This window comes from Clavelina lepadiformis, chromosome 8 (assembly GCF_947623445.1).
Source record: "Clavelina lepadiformis chromosome 8, kaClaLepa1.1, whole genome shotgun sequence".
In the NCBI taxonomy this organism is placed as follows: domain Eukaryota; kingdom Metazoa; phylum Chordata; class Ascidiacea; order Aplousobranchia; family Clavelinidae; genus Clavelina; species Clavelina lepadiformis.
This window is the reverse complement of record NC_135247.1, coordinates 18,269,438-18,287,559: the sequence shown is the minus strand read 5'-3', so window position 1 is coordinate 18,287,559 and position 18,122 is coordinate 18,269,438. Positions and strand designations below refer to the sequence as shown.

At 39.6% G+C, this 18,122-nt stretch overlaps 2 protein-coding genes across 4 annotated transcripts; both read right to left on the bottom strand.

Annotated features, from left to right (window-relative positions):
- Positions 1-171: 171 nt before the first annotated feature.
- On the bottom strand, positions 172-4,331 carry LOC143469175 (uncharacterized). Of its 2 annotated transcripts, none has more exons than XM_076966766.1 (10): positions 3,966-4,331; positions 3,487-3,718; positions 3,134-3,272; positions 2,898-3,055; positions 1,921-2,762; positions 1,535-1,745; positions 1,276-1,415; positions 912-1,144; positions 711-762; positions 172-626 (listed from the first exon to the last, which is right to left on the bottom strand). In XM_076966766.1, the coding sequence occupies exons 1-10, from the start codon at positions 4,259-4,261 to the stop codon at positions 527-529; spliced, it is 2,403 nt and encodes an 800-aa protein (XP_076822881.1). In that variant the 5' UTR covers positions 4,262-4,331; the 3' UTR covers positions 172-526. The 2 variants fall into 2 exon arrangements, with proteins under 2 accessions (XP_076822881.1, XP_076822882.1); XM_076966767.1 differs by having other exon boundaries at positions 972-1,144.
- A 1,329-nt stretch (positions 4,332-5,660) lies between these two features.
- On the bottom strand, positions 5,661-13,248 carry LOC143469033 (islet cell autoantigen 1-like). Of its 2 annotated transcripts, XM_076966564.1 has the most exons (14): positions 13,091-13,248; positions 12,777-12,957; positions 12,187-12,259; positions 11,899-12,022; positions 10,705-10,903; positions 10,465-10,530; positions 10,036-10,194; positions 9,398-9,492; positions 8,553-8,641; positions 8,241-8,342; positions 7,765-7,899; positions 7,428-7,616; positions 6,985-7,191; positions 5,661-6,697 (listed from the first exon to the last, which is right to left on the bottom strand). In XM_076966564.1, the coding sequence occupies exons 1-14, from the start codon at positions 13,105-13,107 to the stop codon at positions 6,576-6,578; spliced, it is 1,758 nt and encodes a 585-aa protein (XP_076822679.1). In that variant the 5' UTR covers positions 13,108-13,248; the 3' UTR covers positions 5,661-6,575. The 2 variants fall into 2 exon arrangements, with proteins under 2 accessions (XP_076822679.1, XP_076822681.1); XM_076966566.1 differs by lacking the exon at positions 8,241-8,342.
- Positions 13,249-18,122: the final 4,874 nt, after the last annotated feature.

Sequence of the window (18,122 nt, the reverse complement as noted above, 5' to 3'; positions counted from 1 at the left end):
TTACTCGCGTGAAGCTCTTTCCTGGCGAAATCTATTTCCAGATCTGACGATAAATACTCTCTATTTCGAGAACACCTTCACACGCATAATGACGTCAAACAAACGAGGCAAATTGTTTTGCAAACTCATTTTCGTTCACGTGAGGTTTTGCTCATTCAAGTTTGCATCATACAACACAGCTGATAAGTTTTTATTGAAAACTCTGGCAAAAAGCAAAAAAAGTAGAAGACTTGCTAAAACAATTTGAAACAAAACTCTTCAACTCGCTTCAAGACTTAGTAAAACGTCGCAAAAACAACGACGAGTAATGTAGGCGGTTATGAATTGCTTTTCCCACACTCTCACACCCGCAAATCTCCTCAAATGTTTCGGATTAAAGCAGCCCAACCGCAAACAATTGTTTTATCTTCGGTTAATCAGAAAACATCAGTCTTAGAATATCGAGTGATGTCATAATAAATACATTCAGTGATGTCATAAAATTTGCGGCAACTGCGGGCAGCTTTCTTATAAGATATCTATGAATTCAGCGCACACTTCGAACAAACTTTGGAATCGAAGGAATGGAGTTGTCATAGTAACGATGAACCTGCGAGGTTGAACAATCAGCCATTTCTCTGAAATCGCTGAAATAAAGTAGTAATGTGTTAGGGACTTTCCTAATTGTCAGATTTTGATTCCAAAGCAGTCTATGAGCCGGAAGCACTTACAGCTCTTGGCTGTCTCCCAGCGCCCAGCTGTTAACGTTTTGTCTCCGTTGCCCTGCAATAGAAATCATATAAAAAGCTTACAGATGAGTCATGGACATTCTAGGAAACGCAAATTGGTAAAGAAGCCGACAAAGGTGAACCAAGAAAATCTTATACTTAAAAAATAATGAAAAAGATTTGCAAGTTAGAAATCTTGCGTACTGGCTTGAGCTGCATGAATATCATCAAGTTGACGATTTGTTTTGGCCAGCCTTGACTCACTCAAAACCCGGCGGTTGAAAGAAGATTCCGATGGGAGATCGTAAGCTCTCCCATAAAGGTCGTCGTCGTAAGAAGTGCCAAGATAGGATCCAAACGAACGACGACTCCCGGACGACGCATGAGCGCTCACAGTGGATGGTGAAACTGATCTACGATGATCACTAGGCGGCGACCTGACATCCAAAGTTAAAACATGATTCACTTAAGATTCTAAACTAAACCAATGGAACACTTCTGTGTAATCGTCAAAAATGAATCTTTTTGTTTTATGTAAAGAATTCGGTTGGGTAACAGCTTTACTTGCCTGTCAACCCTAGTTCCCTTAGAAGCAAGTGAATACATGCTTCGGGCGCGCCTGTATGGGTCAACAGTCACGTTATCGAGGTATTCTTGTCGGTAGATGTCAGCAAAGCGCCGTGCCGGTGGATCGAATGCGTGGTATGGCTGCAAAATATATGATTTCTATGAGAAAAATAATTATTTTTATGGTGCAACAGTGTGTTATCCGTAACTTGACGTGTACGACAAGGGAAAAACGTTTCTTCAATCCACAATAAACCGACCTCCCTCCTAATGGTCCAGTCCTTTTTTGCCACGTTGTCCGCGCTTTTGTACCGCGCCGGAGTTCTACGCACGGGTTCATCTTCATAATGCACCGTGAGTGGAGGGCTCAGGTCCCGCAGATTCTTGGCTCGGATCACGATTGGATGCTTTGATTTGATCAAGGGTTTGTAATCGTTGATATCGTCAGCTTCAATGTCGGTTCCTGGGGACCTGTGGACAGACGAACACGGTCAGACCCCAAAAAGTCAACTCACTGGATCACGATGAGGAATGTCAACAATAGTTTTGGTTTGTATCAGTCAACAATTGGACGCCTACGCGGTTTTCTATCCTGCAAAACACGTCACCAGAGAAATAAGAACAATCTCGTGGAATGAACTTTTACCTTCCTCTTGATCTTGATCTCTGGCTGGCCGGGGCGCTCCTGGATACTGGACGGCCTCGGCGTTCATAGGAACCCCGCGGAGTGCAGAGCTCGAGCCAGGAATTGATTGCGTTCACTCCACCCGATTCAGCATACGAGAACGCCTTCTCCATGATATTGTCGCTGCAAAGAACATCCGTGTTGTCTGTGACGTTAGAAAGGATTTCTTCTGCCGCGGTTGAGGTCTGGGAGGTTGCGTAGCCGGATCGGAGGCGTGTCGGGACCGAACTAGCAATCGTCTCGTCGAATCGAGCCGTAAGAGCCGGTGACGGCTTCCCGTTTACTCTCCGCTGACTACTTGGTGATGACGTATGAGAAGGGGCTTTCCCGCGCTCCTTTCTCTCGTCCAAGGTCGGAGACGAGGAGGGAGAATTCTTTTTCGATGCCGGTTGTGACGAAGTTGTTCTCCGACTTGAGTAAGATCGCTGCGACGGGGACCTAGGGGTCTTAAGTGGCAGGGAGGGGAACCTTTTCGGATTTGTGGGATCCGCTTTCTGAGCTAAGATTTCCTTTGGCTTCGTCTCGTCGCTTCCACGGGGAAGAGAGACCCGAGATCGCCGCAGACTGGCCGGAGAATTCTCGGTAATCACCGGAAGCTTCGACTTTCTGGAGGCAGATGGCGCACTCTTCATCTTGGCTTCTTTCTTTCCAAGAACGGACCATTTCCTTTTCAACTTGAAGTTGACAGGACTTTGATCTCTTTTATCGAGCCTGTAATGGAGGTGGAAGTCGATGGCTGTCCTCCACACCGTCTTAGATTGATTCATGTCCTCGAAGATGAAGATCTGGTTTGGAATTTTCTTCTTCTCAAACAAAAATCATAAATTAAAGCACAAAACAGTAGCGCAACACATGTAGAAGAGAACAACAGGAAAATGAATGATTGAAAACAGCAATATAGCGACCAGCGATATAACGACCAGCGATATAGAACTTACAGCATGAAACTTTAACATCACAGAGTTGTGTTGAAAGGAAACCGCTCGAATGTTGGACCATGAAACATCCTTCTTCGTGTTTTCGCTCTCGATGCGAATCGCTGACGCCCCTAAACCGAACATGACGGTCTTACCGGATGGGGTACTCTTTGCACTTTCTATAAACAAGCATTTAAAGATCGGTTGAATGTGAAAATCTGATTCGTGATAATGGAAGAGAAGGATCATGAATTTACCGTATTTGCTTCCTGGAGGAAGCTCATAGGCAGGATAGAAATGCATCCCGTATGTGTCCAGAGATGAGGCAAGTTTGAGGAACCGGATGTCGGCGTGAGTGGCGGAAAGAGAACCGAGATCTCGATGAAGTTCGATCATCTGAAAAGATAAGACGAAAAAATAAACAGAAAGCGGATAAACAATCAACGAATGCGACACTTGAAAAGATTATACAGTATATTTCGACTCTTGCATGAGCTATTTATACAGATATGATTAATTTTCTAGTTGTTGGTTTAACGAAGGCGTACTTCTACTAAACAGCAATTACGGACGTTGTTGTAAAACTCATGAAACCTTTGAAACTAGGCACCTGATCTTCAAAGTCAATGTCAATGTCTCGCGGCGATTTTGAACCTTTCCTGCGTTTCCCCCCCTTTCTGACGTAATGAAACGCTTCGACAAGCTGCCGATCGATGTTTTCGCTCTTGTACTCGCCGTACTCAGATTGCAGCCAATAGGAGGCGAGGATAGCCATGGTCTGGGATGAACAGGTCAGTCTGCCGGTCAAGAGATCTTCTCTCACTTGTAAGACCATGTAGAACCTGTTCAACAATCAGATTGTGTTAAGAGATATCCTAAGTATTTTCAGCTCAAGTTGCTCTGGTTACGGCTGTTCTAGACGATTTGATTGCTGCCCTGTTTTTATTAAAGTGTTGTAGCCTAAGCTTAAAGTAGGAAACTGTTATCGATATATTGTTACAATCAACAACAACAACAACAACAACAGCATCAACAACAACAACAAATAGAGTAGATATACACTATATAAAAACCGTTTTCAATATTTACCTGGTGATGTCTTCAAACCCGGAGAAGTTTGACACGGGATAAAACTTGACGACCAGAGCAAACGCCCAGACCTGACATTTCCCTGTGATTTGCTTTCGTAGGGGCTTGTCTGGCCGCACCCACCAGTTGTAGGTGGTTGGTTTCGAGCCCCCGCGGTGCACTAACCACAGGGGGCCTCTGTCGTGAATATTGAGGTACTTGCACACGCTTTCGAACAAATCGGACCCGGTCGCGTTCCTATCGACTGTCACGTTCACCTCTTTCCCGTCTAGGAACAGGCACTTGCAGACAACCATATTTTACGATGAATATTCCTACAATCACGTCAAATCCATCGTGTTCTAAGTCATCCTGCAAAAAGAAACATTTCAACTCAAACTGCGCCGATTTTTCATAAACTGATCACTTTGTTTGTCTTTCAGCCAAAAATTAATTCGGAGGCTAGGATCCTAAACACTAACAAGCTTGATCTGCTTCACAAACAGTTTGTTAGCGAGTCTACTCTGGGGCACTGAATTATAAGCAACCTAGATATCTTTCGGCATCTGCACATAAATTTCCTGTTCTACTAAAACTCAAACTAAAACAATGGAAAGAAGCATTTTCAACGCATGCGCAGTTCTATCTTCTCCACTTAGCAAGTTCAGTTGGGATTCACTTAAACATGCAAGGGACCAGTTTAATCCCATTGTTGTTATTTACAGCAGTCATACTGCGACTAGTTGTCGCATCGTTTTCTGAGTTCATATCGATCCTGTTTCCATAACAATGCGAGATTCTTGACGCTATTTAATAACCTTTTAATCGCTGTGTGGCGTTACAACAAGGTCACCCAATCTTCTCCTTCATAACAAGATTTTCATCATTGCGCAAAGGTCGCCTGATAATAATTGCCCCATAAGACTTTTAAAGAATGTTTTCACGAAACGGCTCCAGCCCATATCCCATTTCGCTTCTATTCATCTCTGTAATGTGATAGGCTGGGCTTTCATTGACCACTGATAGCAGACGAGTATCCACTAAAATCAAACCTGTTTCTACATAACTGCCGATGAATACGGATTTTGTCTTCTCGTCTTACGAGGAAACTAGGTAAAGGCTCTATTAACGGGCCTGACGGCTGACACAACACAATCGAAACAAGAAGCGCTTTTCGTCGCAATTTAAAGTAATTATATGAAACGAAGCTAACTTTCCTGGGCTTGTGTGTTGTTATGTTTCAATCAGAACAATCAATCAAGTATGAAGTGGCTGAAACTTGAAGGATTTTCACAACTTTAAGAAATATCTACCGAGCTACTCATCGAAGCGATTCCTTTCACTTTCAAGCTTTTGTAAACGGTGTCGGGTGTCACGAAGCAAAAGCGTTTCTTTGCGCAGCGGGAATCAAGTTTGTTTTAGCTCTCTCAATACATAGATGCACAATCACACATGTGGCCTACAGCAAGCTGTGAATTTTTGGAATTGCTTCGTTCACTGTCGTCAAGATCAACTAAGTCCGAAGCATGCGATGGTATTCAAGTGTAACCAACTTGTCCGAGAATAATCAAGAACTAAGAAATTGCGCAAAAGCTTAACACGCTCCGGGCCTGGACACCAAACAAAATGTTTGCAACTCTGTTCCAGTACAAGGCAAAGTTGCATGTTATTAAGATCTCACGACTCAGCAGCAGCCCAGCACATCATCACATCAGATCACTTTCAAGCTTCCAAGTTCTATTTCAACGATGTTAGGTAAGGTCAACTTCACGTCATAATTCATATACTGCAATGTAACTACTAGAAAGTGTGCATTGGAATTCCATGAAGTAAAAGTATTGACACAACGCATGTTGCTGTATTATCTGCAGTGGCACATCCTTACACAAAAAAACAACACGAACACATAAATACAACGGGGCGGGTGGCACACCAAATATAACGTAACGATTGCACCAAAATTTATTCGGAAAGTGTGAAGAACGAGATGACGTCATAATGGGGATAACCCGCGATCAGAAGTAACACAAAACTCACAGAAATAAAAAAAACTTACATTTGATTACCCCACGACTAATTAAACATAAACCACACGTTTTTCATTGCAAATACAGGCTTGCCTCATGATGGAAAGCATAGGAACATATGACTTTACGTCATCAGAAACATTTCATTTACAGTTATTGGAAACAAAAAAGAATATAGGATATCTATGATAAGAACGACTGGAATATTCAGAAATGATACCTGGGAATGTGCAAAACTTAAATCTCTTCAACCTAATTTCAACCGCGTAGAAAAGTCAGACACGTAGAATTAACCGATACAAACTACCATTGATGTTTCTTTGTTAAACATGAAGACATTTCAATGGTGCCAAAGTTTAACCAGCCAGGCAGTTGAAGCCAGGCCACATAATTCAAGTTGAGGTGTTTGGTGCTAACTAGCATCAGACAAAAGCCGTATAATCATTAATCTCATATGTCAGCGATAAATAAGAGACACCAACTGTGCATACATGATAAATTCACAACCTGCTTTAGCTTTATAAAAATCTTCCAACATGCATCTACACTTCTCTTATGGCAGCAACTCACAAAGAGCGGATGGGTCTTACATGACGAGGAAGAATCAACAAGCTCCTCCATCCTTGGACTTTTCATCCTTCTTCTTCCCGAGAGCATCCGGATTCTGAAGAGGATCGAGCTCGGCAAATAAGTTGTACCATGCGGACATTCCTCCTTTTCCATCCGCTAAAGTTTTAATGACTAAGCGTTAAACAACAATCAACATCAACTGCCACTGGAGGTAGCCCCGGATAATTTGTTGATAAAGATGCAATGAGTCAAGTTAAATACGGAAATATTCAGAGACAGTGGCAAAATTATAAGATGAATTGTAGGTATGATATGAATCGTGAAAACATGAGATGTGTGATGGCCAACTGACCATGAAATGAGCCATGATCATAAAAAGAGTCGTGAGCATGATATGAGCTGTGAGAATGATATGAGTCATGAACAATAATCTTCATTCTCACCTTTCCTGCTTGGGACCTGCATTGGCTTCGGGGCTGACTTGTCTTGGGCAGCTTGCTGGGATGGGGTCGGACCTCCAAACATAGACTGATATGTTGGGGGCTGATAACCCATCATTTGACCCATCCCCATCACAGGGGGGTTGGAAAGCCCCATTGGTTGCTGGGGCACGTTTAAGTTTAGTTGGTTGGGCATATTTGGTGATTGCTCTGTAATATTTATAGGATTCGTTAAACAAGTCTATTGTTAGGTTAAGCAACGATTCTTCTCTTCTAACCCTAGAACTGTCGCGATACCTTACCGTTGTCAGCAGCTACGTTCAATAGTTTTACTTGAACATGACACCCAGCTAATAGCCCTGACAATCATTCAGCAAAACACTGGAGGATCAGTTTAGAAGAGCACAGTTATAATAACTTGCGGAAGAAAGCGAGAAGATGCTCACCGGTAGCCATAAGATCCAAGAGTTGGGAGGGAAGATAACCGCTCACTGATGGAGGAGGAGATGAGAGATCCTTGAGGAGATCATCGCCCAAAGATTGCTCCGGCTCAGTTGGCTTTGTCTCTTCCGCGGCCGGGGCTTGGATGAAATCTCCGAAGACTGATTGCCACTGCTCTTTTAGGTCATCAGCCCCTGTAAAGAGTGGGATCGTTTTCCTTGCAATAATCTTTATCGACTAAACTCGCACTTTCTGCTTCACTGGGCCACAGCACAGCAAGAATTTGAAGCAGAGTCATCATTGTGGTAATCTTCATCCAAAGCAACTAGCCGCGTGTCTCACCTGTGCCAACCTCTTCGCCGAGGATGTCATTGAGAAGATCAAGATCTTCCTTCGATGGTTCCTGGGGCGAGGTTTCATTAAAACCACCGAGCAGAATGTTGTCTGGCTCGTTGCTCTTGGCAACACCTTCCTTGTCTGAAATAAATTCATAAAATTTTTAACATGAAAGGACACAACATGCATGATTTGGAAGACATGAAATTTGGAGGAAAGAAATCAGGACAAGGATTAAAAAGAGCGTTCGTTTTTACTACTAGCAGGGTATTTTATCACCAATTAAAACAACTAATACAGCATTACTACACAACAAACTATATCACCATGCATTAGGCACTATGGTGTCAGAAGTGAATAGAAAGATGGCAATTTGTTAACCAAACACTCGAACTTGCAACTTTTAAGACAAATCGAACGCGATGGCCGCTTAATTAAAGTTCTGCAATTAATAGAGAGCGTGCAGTTATCAGCAAACTTACCATCAAATGCAAGCAAAGGTTGATTAATATTTAATTCATCAAGCAATAGATTATCGTGATAAACATCATCGTACTTTCCATTTAATCTTTCGCCGTTAGGTTCTACAAGCACACATGCAAGTTGCTAATAATTCTGCATTTCAAAAGCCACTTAATTTTGCAAACGCTTTTCACAGTGATTTTACAGAATAGATGAATTAAGTGATGCATGCATGGGAAAATGAAGTTATTAGTAGAAATAATTTCTACTTGCACACTTCAATTTTGTGCAGTCACTATAGAACAAATGCACACGATACGACATGCAGACACCTTTGCTCTCGTCCATCAAATCAAGTTCTTGTATCGCTTTTTCAATTGACAAACTTTCTTCGGCAAGGTCATCATTCAAATTGATTAACCTGTTAACAAATTTAAGCACAAAACATTGATTATTTTTTGAATTGATAATGTAATTTTTCTGCCACTATATATAATTCTATTGTATTAGTAGTATCAATAACGTATGGTGTATTTTGATTCAATTTGATTTTGAAAAAAATGACATCGTAATAACTCTAGTTTGTGGTAATAAAATATGGTCACAAGATGAGTTAAAAATTAAAACATAATCTAAAACAACGAATGACAAAATCACGACTACCGGTACTTAACAATAGCAATGTGATGCTGACTTGGCATTTAATGGCATATCTAGATTGTACTAAGTACCTATACAGCCATTATACACAATTTGCTTAACTTAGTGTATAATGGCAGTATAGGTGTAAAGATTATTTTGTGCAGAACTAGAAAGTAAATATCTGGCACTGACCACTACATAACAGCACAAGTCTTGAACAACAATGCTCAATACCATGCTATTGTGCTGACACTCACGAAGAGTCATTGCGATGATAGCTCTTGCTAAAAGCTTATGCTGGTCGATAAACCAACTAGGGGCCTAGAATCATTGACGAACACCAGAATACGGAGAAAAGTAGAAAGGCTGGGGAAGACGCAATAATATAAATCTACCTTTGCTCTTCATTACACTCCACCGGCAACCAGGTGACGTTTAGTTCATACAAGAATGAGAAATTAAAAGTGAAACTGAGACAGGCAACAAACTTCAAATTGTGAAACGATTTTGTTACACAACAATTCAAGCAACTCACTGTTCATCATCTACATCCTCCTCTGCAGACTTCTTTTCAACTTCTCCTCCTTCTCCCTGCTTGAGGCTGTCGAGCTCCTGCATCGGATTCAAACCCTACAGTGATGAGGAGACAAAGTAGAACACCCAGGTTGTTAAAGATTTATTGAAAATTCACCAAGCATGCAGTAGAAAGGTGTTAGACGTAACCACTGTTGCATTGAGTTCACAAACAATGTTACAATACTACATGAGTTGTTATAGCACCAGCATATGCAAGGGGTAACAAATATTACAGATAATGTTGTCCAAATGTTCAGTTTATGTGTTATTGTAACCAAGATTTTTACTAATACTAAATAAAAACGCAGTCACACATTATAGCCACAACAATACGGGTGAAATACATCTTAATATAAATCTAAAAACACATCGTGGAATATACAACTAACTATACAACTAAAACGTATCAATGTGCGGTGCTACATAATAAAACAAGTGCGTAAAGATATTCTCGTGACATTACCACCCTCAAAATACTAACGAAAGAAACCCATGTCAATAGAAATCAATAACTAAATCTACACACAAAAGTATAAAGCTGAAAAAGTAAAGGATACCATTAAAACTAAACCCTGATTATAACAATGCAAACCCTACCTTTAACAATTTGAATTCGTAGTTTTGATAATCTTTGATATTTTCAAGCACGGCTGCCATCGTGTGGGCAGTCTTTTCCCAAAACTTCAAGATTTCGTTTTGATACGGCACAAGGGTGTTGGAAAATAAATTGCTTCGAGATGCACAAAGTAAATCAACCTGGGAAACAGTTTAGCTGAATAAAGAAGTCGCTTATGTATTCTCACCAATCACATTATACATAGACATGGGACATTTAGCATGATGTGAATCCATATACAGTTTAACAATTATGTGCGTTATAACGTCACAGTGCTGTAATGTCTATTACTTATGTTTTATGATACCTGAGTTCTCATAATGCAGGTAAATGGTGTAGCTGATACTGGTATGCAAAAGATATCTAGTGGCTCATCAGCAATAAAATACATTTAAAAATAGAATCATCACCTTCTGGCAAACTGCCCATTTTTGACGATCAAATTTTTCCTTATTGAGCCGAACTTCAGTTTGTACCTGCACAGAAGTATCAACATTTCTCTAAGCTTACTGTAAATGGCTGTACTTCTGTATTGTATTGTGTTATAGCTTCAGGCAGTAAATAGAAATGATAGCAAATGGAACACTGGCACCTTGGACTACACATAAACCGCACATATTATTGATAGGAAACGGCATCTTGTATCTAACCTTTCGAAACTTCTCCAGTTTTTTATATTGCTCCGGATCGAGTTTGGATGAGATGTCCTGCATCCAGAGCAGAGATGCCCGATAATGGGTTCTAGAATCTTCCATCTGGTCCACGGACAGCACACTGTCTCCGATGGCTCGATAACGAAATGTTTCTACGTCAAGTCGCATCCGTGAAAGTGAATGTCGCAGGTTGAGTCTAAAATACAAAAATTCTGAGATAAGTTTAAGCTGGAATGAAAAATTAGTGAGTAAATAAAATACCAAAATAAAAAGCTTCCACTGAAATCTTGCAAACATCGCAAGACGAATCCAATGAAAATATAAGATTAAGAACATGAGAAAATAGAAGAAATATGCCGTGACATAGACACCAGTTGCTGATTGTACTGTGTTAAGTGCAAAACAAGCAAACCAATAGTAGACATATGAGGTGACAAATGAGAGTGTATGTTCAATATCATACAAAATTACAGCAATAAGTTTTCACAAAAGTGTGTGATCTACACATATCTATTGTTTTGCCAATAAAACTACAGATATATATGTTTCAAAGCAGTCTGTATTTGGCCAATACACCAGTTTAGATTCAGTTTTATACCAGGCAGCCAGGACAAACGTATATCAAAAACATGCAGAAAAACAATGGCATTTCCTGATTCACAGCTGAGCCTTTCAAAATGCTGACAACAGCCGTGTATGCTGACAACAGTCGTGTATGCCGGCAGCATCTAAGCAAGGCAGATATTTATAACATAGTTAGCAAGAGCTACAAATGAATGAACGCACAGTGACACAGTCAGTTACAGTTTACAAAACATTCTTACGGTTTCCAATTAAATGCTCACAATCCCTACACAAGTGAGAACTTCATAATCAAGTTTTATTTGTTACTAGCACGATATATCAGTTTATATTATAATTCTGCATATATATTACAAATTAGGTCAATACAACAAACACATTTGTAATCTTGAAGCCATGATAAAGATTGTTCCTACCATCATGGAGATATTCAATCCCATTGTGGAAATTCACAGCTAATCACAATATTTATATAATTATTATACATAGCTTAGCAGTTTCCTGAAGCAGCAGCATAACATAATTTCTGCCATTCCTTCAAGTGCAAGATACCAAACAATAACATCAGAGGCCAATAATAGCAAAGTATAGAAACTGCTTGAATTTCACCTCTGCTGTGAGGTGTAGCATTGCGCCTTCCCTACAGCAATCATCATCTTTCCAGCTGATGTCTTATCTAATGCGCCTTGCTCTTTCAAAAATCGACCCATTGCATTTTCATCACGAGATAACACTGCAAATTATTTAAATGAATCACTTCTGCATGCAGCCATGAACACAATAAAGCATACATAGCTAACACCTTGTCAAAACGTTCAATGTGCATTGAATTTATAAAATGCAGTCAAGTAGATATGTCAAACAGAAACTATTATCAATGCATAAATGGTTCCTTACTGCAAACACATTCCTGATATTTTTCAATAGTCTTGATCAGGTCTGAGCTTGTCTTCTGGACAGAATGGAAAAGCTGAATAGAAATAAAATGTAGTAATGAGATTTTCCCCCAATTCTAAATAGAAATTTTATTATAGAGAGTAAATGAGTTTAATCCAAGTCGAAGCGCTACCATGTTCAACTGAGTATTACCTGATACTCAGCGTCATGATCATATATAGTGTTGTTATATTTAGGGCAACAGCTCTTAAAGTCAACTTAAAGTCTGATTGTATGAATCCAAAGCTACTTAGTCATAATAACACCTTAACTAAAAATTTTTCGTTAATTTCAGCGTTTTCCAATGCGGCATGTCAACATGCTAGTTTAGACTATTTACAGTAAGTGCTGGAGTTTTATCGTGAAAATATAGGCTGTGCTAAAAATGCAACAAAGTAAGAAATAAATATACACGTCACATAAAGCAAAGTTTGTTTTGGTGCCAAATATCACAAACTGTATGATATATATGCATGTGCATATGAATGAATATGAAAGTGGCATGATTAAAATCGACAAATGCTAACAACAAGAAGCCAAACAAATAATACATCAAGTTTTGAGTCGAGTTCCGAATCGCTCGCCACCACGTGCTGATCGTCCTCTTTCCCAAATTTCTTCCTTAAAACTTGTTTAGCATTCCAGTAATCCCGCTGCAGTTTGTTTACAGTTGACAGGTTCGCTTCGAACACATTTCGATCGTACGACTGCCCTGAATACCCCGCGCTGTCACTGCATGTTTAAAATAGAAATGATAACCACAGTAGACAAATATAGACACTTTCTGACCTAATACATACTTTTTAGACAAAAATGTGCATAATTTAAACAAAAATTTAACAAGTAACAAAATGAAAGCACCCACTATTTTGAGTACGACATATTTTCACTTGCTCTGAAGTTAGATGAAGACTTTCTTACATTTGCAGCAATATATACCACACTCTTGTGAATTATAAAAACAAATATATTGCTACACTGTTGCTAAATATATATAAGCCACAATTATTTCCAGTAATCTAATATGTCTAAATGATTAAATGGTTTCAGTTTCCGTCAAAACTATTATGCAAATGATCATACACATTACTAGACTTAATCCTTGTAAACATTTTTTCAGCACAGTGAACATGCTACCAGCTTAATGTGGCATGGTAAAAAACGTGAGTTTTTATTTGACCACATTACTCCAGAAGAAACACAAGCGTACAAACATATCCCAAAACACAACATTCCTGACATGTTACCTACTAATACAGTAACTTACGTCAGCACATACACAGCGAATCATTTACACATTCGTAAAAAATGTACCACCCTGCCATTAAACCAACAAATGCAACAGGTTCACAAAGTGCTGAAAAACCACTAAATTGCCAGTGAGTGACCAATAGACTTGGCCTATATACTGCAATACGACAGTAACACCTTAAGAAACAAACTTTCGAACAAGGAATTGGACAAAAAACAGCAAAATATATGTAAGTTATCGCTATTAGTTCAAGGCATGAAACTAAGGGTATCACACAGCAAATTATAAGTTGACAAAGTAAACTCTGGATGATAACTTGGGCGTGGGCTTGATCCAATATGAGCTTATGTCAATCAACAAGGTAGACCGCATTTAGAACTTAATACAGTATATACGTAGCGCTGAATATGAAAGAGGGTCTAGTATACAAGTGCACAACCAGATGATGTCACAATTTCGTAGATAGCATACAACTAGGCATCCTGTGGTTGTGCACTTGTGTACTAGACCAGGGCTTCCCAAACTGGGGGTCGCGACCCCGCAAGGGGTCGCGTAACGAACTTCAGGGGTCGCAGAGCGTATACCAATTTTACACGAAGTACAAAATACAATCAAAACAAAATATACTTCCAGCCTAATAAACATAGAAACCGCCTTGAGACCAGCATTAACAGATATTGAGCCACGGCTGGACTTGCTTTGTAGCAGAAAGCAGTCGGACCAATCACACTGAATAAATGTGTGTGCTTTTTTGTTTGCAGTAGCCTACATATGTGGAAAGTAGTAAGTAGGCTTTGAGTACTGGTGGCTTGAATTCAGTCTTTGCATCTCAATAAATGTCACTAATGACTAATGTATATTTCGCACTGCTTATCAATTTAAACGTGAAGGGTCGCGGAAAACTTCAGAAGTTTGAAAGGGGTCGCGAGCAAAAAAGTTTGGGAAGCCCCGTACTAGACCCTCTTTGGTTGACTGGTTACGCAATCCAACTTCAGAATAATAAGGAGTTTGCATCGATGCCCATTCTATAAATAACACATTTCGAACTATTTCTGTATGGATATCGCTACAATAACTTATGCCATTTATCACAAACCTTGTCGCAAAAAGTGGTTGGTATGTTTTCAAATCGTTAAGAAACTGTGTATTTGCGGACAGATATCAGTTTTTTTTCGCCTGGTACAATATATGATGCTATTCACTAAACATTTTTCTTGCGGCAACACAATACTATCGCCCCAATTTCATGTTTCTCATGTTTTTTGAAGAGCAAGTGTAACAGCATACTGCCGCTTTGTGCAATCTACGCCCTCTGAACGATACAGTTTAAGACTTAACGTTATATTTTACCGTTTATAGCCAACCTGTTTTATTGTTAAATTTTTACAATTGAAAGATTGCATAACCACGATTGTTCCTGTGGGGTGAACGTGGTGACATCAAACCACACTCCGCTCACAGAAGTTTTCGTGACACAACGAAGACATGGATCTCTACAACCAGACAAAAATACTCGGTTTCACTGTCATTCCATTATTGTGTCATTTGTGTGCCCGACTGGAAAGTACAGCAGTTTTAGACGAGAAATCATGCGTGCAAGCACGCAAATTGTGCCTTGAACGAAGAGTCAATTCTTTGTTTAATTATTACAAATTGGCATTTAAACAACAAGCTTTTCTTTGTTTATTTTGAATTGGCGTGCACGTTGATGAATCTCACGCGTGCACGTTGATGAATCTCACGCGTACATGCAGCTGCCACACCTTTTGCTAGCCTATGGATTGCGCGGCCGTGATCAGCCGACCATCCTTTCAGCCTAAAACACAAACCTAATCTTATCATCTTACATATTTCACACTCTTGTCCTCAGCTATTTTTCCTGTTTGTTTTAAATGCTTATGAGCATATTTTTTGATGTGCTGCATAGGCTATGTTAAATGGTTATGTTTTATGGATTTAACTATAGTACAGGTTTAGTGGCCGTGCTAGTTGTTACCAGCAATTATTAACGTTATTTTCCTTGAGCACGTTTGAAGCCTTTTCGGCTTTGTCACTTTTTCCTGTTCATTAGCGCGTGTTAGTAACAACTGGCTTAATTTTTCGTCCCCACCGCGCTTTTGACGAAAAATGAATGAATGAATAAATGTCTCTTGAACCTTTGCACTCCATAAATTAGCCTATAGGCCTATGGTGAATAATTACAACTCACACCACACTTGGGCAATTTCACAACTTTTGACATTTATTCTACCGCCTGCTTAGCCTGGCCTAGTTACCGAGTTGCATTTCAGTTCTATGTATGCATTAGGCCTATGCCATGAATTCATGATATGATACCGGAAAATATGACAGTGGCATACGCGACGCCATTCTGAATCTAAACATTTGGCTACCATGGTGCGCCACCTACCTTCCACCAAATGTGCAGTAACAAAATCAACTAAAATTGCGACCTTTAGACAATTTATTTTATCCTTAATAACATTTAAAATCAATAGACTTTATTTTTAGCATCAACTTTAATTTTTTATCTTAAAATTTAGGTCACATTTCAATTCAAAACGTTTTCCATTCTTTCATGGTGAATAAGCGCCCCATCCGTCTACTTTCCCCCCATTAAAATGGTCCAGAGTACGGGAATTTTTTCCCATTGTAATGGTTGAAAGTATGCATTTCTTACCCTAGAGCAGGGCTTCCCAAACTGGGGGTCGCGACCCCGCAAGGGGTCGCGTAACGAACGTCAGGGGTCGCAGAGCGTATACCAATTTTACACGAAGTACAAAATACAATCAAAACAAAATATACTTCCAGCCTAATAAACATTAAAACCGCCTTGAGACCAGCATTAGCAGATGTTGAGCCACGGCTGGACTTACTTTGTAGCAGAAAGCAGTCGCACCAATCACACTGAATAAATGTGTGTGCTTTTTTTGTTTCCAGTGGCCTACATATGTGTAAAGTAGTAAGTAGGCTTTGAGTACTGGTTGCTTGAATTCAGTCTTTGCATCTCAACAAATGTCACTAATGACAAAGGTATATTTCGCACTGCTAATCAATTTAAACGTGAAGGGTCGCGGAAAACTTCAGAAGTTTGAAAGGGGTCGCGAGCAAAAAAGCTTGGGAAGCCCTGCCCTAGAGTAAGATATATGCCTTTGGAATGGGGAGAAATTTACTTCGGCACAAGTATGGTTTGTGAACCCCATTCGTCTATTTCTCCGCCCATTAAAATGGACCTGCTTTCAAGAATGGGGTTTCCCACAAACTATATTTTTGCCGAAGTAAACATCTCCCCATTACAAATTCATATTTTTTACTCTAGGGTAAGAAAGGCATACTTCTTGCCATTCAAATGGGAAAATATTACCGCATTTCCACCCATTTCAATGGGCGGAAAGCAGACGAATCGGGTGTGAATAAGATATATTAGCGTTTGATTCTTGCCACATTGTGTAAAGCTTGTCAGTTGCTACTTGTTACCTTGGCAGTTACCGTAGTAATGGCACCGAAATCTAGTTACAGCACTACCTCCACATTATCCAACTTATTGTTACATAAGTTATGTTTGTGAGCACTGTTCTGTTGTTGTAACTTTTTTTCAACTAATTGTTAGTAGGGATCTGCAGCGCGTGTGTATATACTGTAGTAGCTTAGCACGTAATAACTTGACTATTATTTTGAACTTTGTTTGAAATGCAAGACAAAACCAGTTTGCTGACCACGTATCGTGACATCAAGGCTATGAAATAAGACCAAAGCAACCTTTGGATCATTTAACCTAGGTTATATTGCTGCACAATAAATTGGCTCAATAACATTTAGCTAAAGAATATTATTATTTATGCTTTGTGATCTTTCCAGATTGCAACTATTTACTTACTCTGAGGCAATAAATTCTAGCTGTAATTGTATTTTTATCGCTTAACCTGGGCAGTTTCTTTCCCGGGAGCGCCTTATCCCATCGTGGTCGTTTTTCGCTCAATATTTTCCCAAGGCAAAACTACACAACAAATAAGCGAGATCTGGTAAGACGTAGCACACCGGCTCTCGTTTCGAATTTAAACTTTTCGTAAATTAAATTAGCCAACTTAATAAATTTGCAACAACATTGAAACGACACAGTAAAATTTCAACAGTAGCCTAAATTTTTAGCTTCTGCAAACTCGGAGGTTATTGTCTTGAAACGGTTCGTTAGGTGATCAAATTACCGTTTATATCCAAAACATAGAGATATAAATAATTTGTGCTGAGTAACCATCGTGAATGCAGGTGGGTATTCAAGCATCAGTGCAGAGTTTATGTGGAAATACTGCCAGTGGTTTCCTCCTGGAAAGATCACAAGTTAGCGGCAGGTTTTAATGGAATCAAATTCCCGGATTTTTTTATGTCACAATGCATTCGTTATTGAGGTTATTGAGTGATAATTGCGCATAGCGATCTAACTGCAACCAGATCTGTTATGGTAAGAACATCTGTTATACTTAAATGCTTATTAATTTGACATAATGTTATTGTTTCGATTTCCTTAGATTAGGGTTCCGCGATGATTTCAAACTTAAATACAGGGACTAGAGAGCGACGTGAAAATTTGTTTGGGAACCACATTGCATAATGACTTTAGCCTTACTCTGCCACTCAAGTACGGACC

Coding starts and splice junctions, on each gene's coding strand:
- LOC143469175 (XM_076966766.1), bottom strand. CDS start 4,261: ATGGTTGTCTGCAAGTGCCTGTTCCTAGACGGGAAAGAGGTGAACGTG. Junction 3,273..3,486: donor ACATTGACTTTGAAGATCAG/GTGCCTAGTTTC, acceptor TTATCTTTTCAG/ATGATCGAACTTCATCGAGA. Junction 1,145..1,275: donor AAGGGAACTAGGGTTGACAG/GCAAGTAAAGCT, acceptor TTTGGATGTCAG/GTCGCCGCCTAGTGATCATC.
- LOC143469033 (XM_076966564.1), bottom strand. Junction 8,343..8,552: donor TTTGATGGACGAGAGCAAAG/GTGTCTGCATGT, acceptor GTGTGCTTGTAG/AACCTAACGGCGAAAGATTA. Junction 7,617..7,764: donor CGGCGAAGAGGTTGGCACAG/GTGAGACACGCG, acceptor CACTCTTTACAG/GGGCTGATGACCTAAAAGAG.